Source organism: Arachis ipaensis, chromosome B01 (genome assembly GCF_000816755.2).
Source record: "Arachis ipaensis cultivar K30076 chromosome B01, Araip1.1, whole genome shotgun sequence".
Taxonomy (NCBI): domain Eukaryota; kingdom Viridiplantae; phylum Streptophyta; class Magnoliopsida; order Fabales; family Fabaceae; genus Arachis; species Arachis ipaensis.
This window is the reverse complement of record NC_029785.2, coordinates 27,431,453-27,438,536: the sequence shown is the minus strand read 5'-3', so window position 1 is coordinate 27,438,536 and position 7,084 is coordinate 27,431,453. Positions and strand designations below refer to the sequence as shown.

General features: G+C 35.5%; 1 protein-coding gene across 1 annotated transcript; it reads left to right on the top strand.

Annotated features, from left to right (window-relative positions):
* Positions 439–5,941, top strand: LOC107628024 (protein CROWDED NUCLEI 4). The gene is made up of 8 exons (XM_016330831.1): positions 439–646; positions 1,509–1,718; positions 1,822–2,075; positions 2,523–2,793; positions 2,889–2,972; positions 3,050–4,860; positions 4,991–5,311; positions 5,426–5,941. The coding sequence occupies exons 1-7, from the start codon at positions 440–442 to the stop codon at positions 5,265–5,267; spliced, it is 3,114 nt and encodes a 1,037-aa protein (XP_016186317.1). The 5' UTR covers position 439; the 3' UTR covers positions 5,268–5,311; positions 5,426–5,941.

Here is a 7,084-nt window from a genome sequence, read left to right as displayed (position 1 = left end):
AACAATAAATGGAGAGACGTTTATGTTTATCCCCTGAAGCAAGAGAAAGGAAAATCACAAGGAATTGATTTTGTTTTTGCCTTTTTTTTACAAAATTTAATTTAATTCCAAGATTCCAACGTCTAACCGAGTATCTCTCTACAATCCTATCTATCCTATCCAAGCTTCGTACAGTAAAAAACGCGCCTACAACACTTGAATGAAGGTCAAGTAAAACGACGTCGTTTGACAAGGCGTCGCCAACACTTCCAGAGTGGAAAAGAATAGAGACCAGCCCAAATACAGAGTGTACCGAGTAACGAGTCAGGAAGTAAAGTGCGTTTCTTCTAACTTTCAATTCCTCAACACTGTCCCACCCACCAAAGCCCAAAAGCAGATTAAAAACACAGACTAGCGTTTCAAAGAAGCAGATAAGAGATTCGAATACTGAGTGTAGGAGATGGAGGTTTCGACGCCTCTGTCAATGGCTACTCCCACTAATTCTACCAAGCACTTATCCATAACGCCGGGTTCTAGGGTTTTGAGAAGCCCTCTCAGTGATGAAGAGATTTGGAAACGTCTCAAGGAATCTGGATTTGATGAGGAATCGATTAAGCAGAAAGACAAAGCTGCCCTTGTTGCTTACATCGCCAAGCTCGAAGCTGAGGTTCTTAAAATTCTTCATTACAATTTCTTTTTTTCCATTAGTTTGATTTTAGGTAGTAAGAAATCGTGGGTTTCTTAGGGATTTTGGACAACCGAGTTTGCATTTCTTGGTTACATTGAGCAGAGTCATAATTGTATGAATATATTGGGTTAAATTGTTTCCGGTTTAAGATAATAGGGATGAAAACGGCCTTGTTTTCATGGTTTTTATATTTGGGTGTATGTTCATTAATGATATTTTGAGAGGGCTTAGATCACTGTGTTTTCCTTTAAGACGTACTTTGATTCCAGAAGATAAATGCCACTTGATATGGCATCTTGTCAATTCTTTTCATGTTGCCGGTGTTGCTTGTCAACTATAACCTTAATGGGTTGATGCTTTGCCATGTTCTATATTGGTAAATAGCTAAATAACTTGAAATGTTGATGTTATGGTTGTTTAAAAAAAATGTAGTTTTTTGGATTATTAGTGGGATTTTGGAACCTGAGGATTAATGGCCATATGTCTTTTTATAGAATGCTTTGAAGTTTGGATTGCACATTCTAAAGTTTGGATTTTGATATAGGGACCATGTAACTAAAGCGGTTCAAATTTGAATTTTTAGCTTCTCAGCCTAAGAGTTCTAGGAAGTTAGATCACAGAGCTCTGAGTTGAATAGTTTTGTTACTGCTTACACCAAATCAACTTCTGCCCCTCACTTAATTATCTATTGAATTGCATTTTCAAGTGAAAACTCTGAATGATGTTTGATGTATTTCGTTTCAGTGAGAAATGTATGGTTTGAGGCCTTATATAATTGCCTAGAAAACTCATTATTCATTTCTTACTTTTACTTTTTATCTAACCTGCAACTTTGATGTAGATATATGATCACCAGCATCACATGGGCCTTCTCATAATGGAGAGAAGGGAATTGGCTTCCAAGTATGAGCAAGTTAAGACCTTGGCTGAGTCTTCTGAGTTAATGCATAAACATGATTCAGCCATGACTAAATCTGCTTTAACTGAAGCAAGACAACGCGAAGAAAGTTTGAAGAAGACAGTAGGTGTCAAAGAAGCATGCATAGCAAGTGTAAGCTTGTTCAATACTTTCTCTCTCCCAACATAAGAAAAAGTTTGTTCTGCCCAAATGTTATTCTAACGTCTAGAGGGTTATGTTTTATTGATTTTGGTAGCTTGAGAAGGCGTTACATGAGATGCGTACTGAATGTGCTGAAACCAAGGTTGCAGCTGAGAGTAAAATTGCGGAAGCACACCAGTTGATAGATGAAGCTCAGAAAAAATTTACGGAGGCTGAGGCGATGATGCGTTCGGCTGAGTCTTTGCAAGCAGAGGCTAACCGATTTACTGGTGTTGCAGAAAGGAAGCTTCGTGATGTTGAAGCACGGGAAGATAACCTAAGGCGGCAAATCATTACTTTCAAGTCAGAGTATGTTATTTTCTATATAATTTGCATTTTTCCTTTTATCCCAGAGTCATTTTAATTATGGTATATTGATTTGCTAATTCCCTTGTTATTGGAAGCTTGTATGAATAGATTATGCAACATACCTACCTGTGTTGTCTAGAAAGGCTTGTTTAGGAGGATACCTAACCTTTCTTTTTTAATACACAAATCCTGTATACAGGAGACTGTGAAAATCCTAGAAGCAAGATTGATTAATGAAATTTGTTATTCCTTTGGGTTGAAATCTTCTTTTACATAAAAGATTTACTCAATTTTTGGATTGGAATGCTGACAATAATCAGATCATGAATGGTGCAACTCACAGTCAATGTTAAATTTCATATGTTGTTAAAATTTGATTGTTTAAAAAGTATGATGATCTGTGTGTGTGTGTGTGTGTGTGTGTGTGTGTGCGCGTGTGTGTTTCAGTTGTGATGAAAAGGACAAGGAGATCATACTTGAGAGGCAATCCCTTTCTGAAAGGCAGAAGGTTTTACAGCAAGAACAGGAAAGGCTACTTCAATCACAAACGTTGCTCAATGAGAGAGAGGATCACCTTTTTAGTAGGTCTCAGGAACTAGATCGTCTTCAAAGAGAATTAGAGGATACAAAAAAGGAGTTTGAGAAGGAACTTGAAGCCCTTCATGATGAGAAAACCAATCTAAAACTGATGGATGCCACTCTAAGACAAAGAGAAGAGGTTTGTCTCTGAAATTCTTGGTCTAGATGAAATTAATATGAACTATATACTATCTTTCTGTTATTCATGTTTGGATTTGCATTCTGTAAATATAGGTACTTGCTAAACGGGAAACCGAGCTGAACAAGAAAGAGCAAGAGTTGGTTGAATTTCAAGGAAAACTTGATAGTAGAGAATGTGTATGTTCTCTCACATTTATTTACTTTAAAATTCTAAGTTTTTTCTGTACATTAATTTAGCTTGATTGAAAATGTAGGATGAAATTCAGAAAGCTATAGCTGGTCAGGAAGCTGCATTGAAAACAAGAAAACATGAGTTGGAAACTGAGCTACAAATGCACCGGAAATTGGTTCAAAATGAAATCGAGAGGAAGAGAAGAGCTTGGGAATTGAAGGAGGTTGATCTTAAACAAAGGGAGGACCAAATCTTGGAAAGGGAGCATGATTTGGATGTTCGGTCAAGGTCACTGAGTGATAAGGAGAAGGAACTGGAAGATCTGTCAAGTACTCTTGAAGAAAAAGATAAAAGCTTGAGAGCTGCTGAGAAGGAATTTGAATCAAATAAAACCCTTTTGCAAAAGGAGAAACATGAAATTGAACAAACAAAACAAGATCTGCAGAAGTCTTTGGCATCTTTGGAGGATAAAGGAAGACAAGTTGATAATGCAAAGGAGTTATTTGAGGCCATGAAAAGTGAAACAGGTGACCTGTCAATTTTTGAAATGAAACTGAAGGAAGAGATTGACCTTGTAAGATCCCAGAAATTGGAGCTTTTGGCCGAAGCAGATAAGCTTAAAGCTGAGAAGGCAAAGTTTGAAGCTGAGTGGGAGCTTCTTGATGAAAAGAAAGACGAGTTGCAGAAGGAAGCCGAATTTGTTGCAGAGGAGAGGAAGGCTGTTTCCACTTTCATTAAGAATGAGCGTGACAAGCTAAGAGAAGAAAAAGAAAATATGCGGAATCAGTACTCCCAGGACTTGGCATCACTTGCAAGTGAGCGGGAAAGATTCTTGAACAAGATGGCACTTGAACATTCTGAGTGGTTTACCAAGATGCAGCAGGAGCGAGCAGATTTTTTGCGGGACATTGAGATGCAAAAGAGGGAGCTGAATAACCTAATTGAGAAGAGGCGCGAAGAAGTGGAAAGTTATTTGAAAGAAAGAGAAATGGCTTTTGAGGAAGAAAAGAATAGGGAACTCCAATATATTAATGTTCTTAAGGAAAAAGCTGTAAAAGAGTTGGAACAGGTTTCCTTTGAGATGGAAAGGCTTCAGAATGAGCGTGCAGAGATAAATCTGGATCGAGACCAGAGAAACAAGGAATGGGCTGAGTTAACTAACTGCATTAAGGAACTAGAGGCTCAAAGGGATAAGCTCCAGAAGCAGAGAGAATTGTTGCATGCTGATAGGATTGAAATCAGTGCTCATATGGAAGAATTGAAGAAGCTAGAGGATTTGAAAGTTGTCTCCGAAGACATTGCTGTTGTTAAATTGCTTAATTCCGACATGGAATCTAACCGGCAGAAAATATCTGCAAGGAAAAACTTGAAGCAGATGATTCTTCAGCAGAATGTTGATAAGACCAGAAATGAATTAGTTACTTCACTTGTGAAGAAATCACCTGCTTCTCCTGGCCCTATTCTCTCGTTGATTAAAGCCTGCACACAAAGGTTTTCCAGAACTTCAGACAAGTCCATTATGGCAAATGAGGGTACGCACCTCATATCTGGTACCAGTAATGGTAATGTTAGCAGCGGACAGCGGCATGTTGAAAATGACAACCCACCTCGTAAATCTAGCCGTAGCCAACAAACAGGATTTTCTTTTGGAGAACCAAAAGTAATAGTCGAAGTTCCTTCTCGGGTTGAAGATGCCAGCAGAGCAAGTGCCATTGAATCTGAAACTAAAGATGTGAATGGAAAAGCTGCTTTATTTTCAGATGAGCGTCTTGTTGCACGTCGGAAAAGGGGAAGTTCCAACATGAACAATAAAGCTGGTGATTCGTTTGTAGGTCTGGGACAGAATAAGAGACCAAGAGCAGAAGAGACGACAATCAAAAGTCCTTCTGACTGGTACAAAATCATTACCTTGAATCATTTATATTTATTTATTTATTTTCTATATACATGTTTACTTGATAATCTTCTGTCGAAGTTAGGTTCATATAGTTACATGAAGTGTGTTTATTGTTTTCGCTTTCAGTGTCTCGACCCAGTCTGTGGGTACATCATCAAATCAAACCCAAGGGACCACTGAAGAAACTCGTGTGGTAATGGTAGATAAGGTCATTCATGTGTCACAAGTGGCTTCTGAGAAAGTCGATGTTCTGATCAACCCTAATGAGGAGCCTGGGGATAATTTGCAGAATCCCAGAGCAGATCAATTTAATCATGACGAAATAATTGATCAATCAAATTCCAAAACTATACAAGAAGATATTTTACTTCATGATTCCAGTGCATTGGGAAATATGGAATAAAAAGGGATATAATTTTCTGAGCAGTGTTAACTATTTACTTGACAGTAAGTTTTCCCAACATGGGCTTTTGCTTTTTCTGCAGGATAGATCTTTTCAGTTTATAGTGCCTTTTCTTTTTTTCCCTCTTTCTTATTATCACCTGTTACAAATTTTTTCAGGTTGTGTTTGATTGTGAAGAGGGATGGCATAGTGTGGATAATACATTAGTAAATATATTAGGAGTTTGTGAGGTATATTGATGGGATTTATTCTTCTCATTCAATACAGGAAACTGAAGATGTTTGGAGCTTTGTGTAGAGAGAACTTTGAAGGGTGCTGTTGTGTGTAGAAACTATGTTGATAGTTCGTAAATGGGGATGTTTTATGAACTCAGTCCATGAGAGAGAGAGAGAAGAAAAAGTTGAATAGTTAGAACTTAGAAACGGCTCAAGGGTGAAGGGACATCCTTTAGCTTTTCCCAAATATAAGCTTTATCATTTCGGGGGTGGTTTGGTTTGTCGTTTTGGGACCATGCAGGTCTAGTGTTTGATTTTATCGATTAGCTTCGAGTTAAAAGAACTTAAATTTTTTGGTATTCTGTCTTTTGGAGCCCCTGAAATTAGTCCATCCGCCTCGAAATAATTCTCCTATATTATGTATAAAATTTAAAAGTATTGACATTTAATTTGCGTCAATTTTGTTATTGTCTTAAAATTTTAATTCTAACTTTGAAGTAAATTTTAGTAATCGATACTAAATTCATACTAAACTTTTTAATTCTTTATTCAATAAGAAATTCTAATTTGCTTATCATGGTCTCATGAATCTCATATCCTGATCTGTAGCATACTAGCTAGCATTCATGACAAATTCAACGTAGGGAAATGATGAAAAAGGTATATTTAGATTATTCGTAGTGTTGGATCAGATAAAACAACCCATAGCTTTATTTTGTTTTAGCTAAGTCACATTATTGGTAATTTAGATTTCAAAGTAATCCAACTTAACTGATTCATGGTAATATGAGTGTTTACAAAATTTTAAATGTTTCATCCTTGTTAAATGACAAAATAGTACATAACTACATATATGAGTAAAAGTGAATTCTCATGTAAAATAAAACTATTCATTATTCAATATAAGAATTTGTGTTTTTTAAAATAAAAATTTATTTCTTTTATTTACTGAAATAGGTAATTTATAGGTTATTTACGTTTTTAGGTCTTATTACTTATTTTGTTTAAAGTATAAACAAATTAATTATGCACGTATCTCAGGTACATTAGAAATAAGATAAGACACGTATATTGATAAATGTGTCGTGGGTGCACACATGTGTAATAGAATATATCTCGTTTACAGTGTAAATAAGATACGTGCATAATCATTTTATTTATACAATAAACAAAATAAGTAATAAAACTTAAAAACTTAAATTATTTTTAAATTATTTATTTATTTAAAAAAAATCCAGAAATTTATAGAACTCTACGTAAGATTGTCATCATTTTTAGCCATATTGTCACATGATTGTTACCTTCTGTTTCCTTGAATTGGCTTCGGGGTTCAACGGGAATTAAAAGAAAAATATTTTGGAAACCGATCGAAATCCTTAATATTTTTCATCAATAATACTCAAATTCGCAATAGAAAGATTCAACAACATCATTATGCATTGGGATATTAAGGATAAATAAGTTTTTAATGTTAGAACTAGAATTGGTACTGAAAAAAATAATTTTTTGTTATTATTTTATTAGCTTAGATGTAAAATATATATACACATATACATACACATATCGATTTATCTCAACAAATCATTAATAAAATCTAACAAA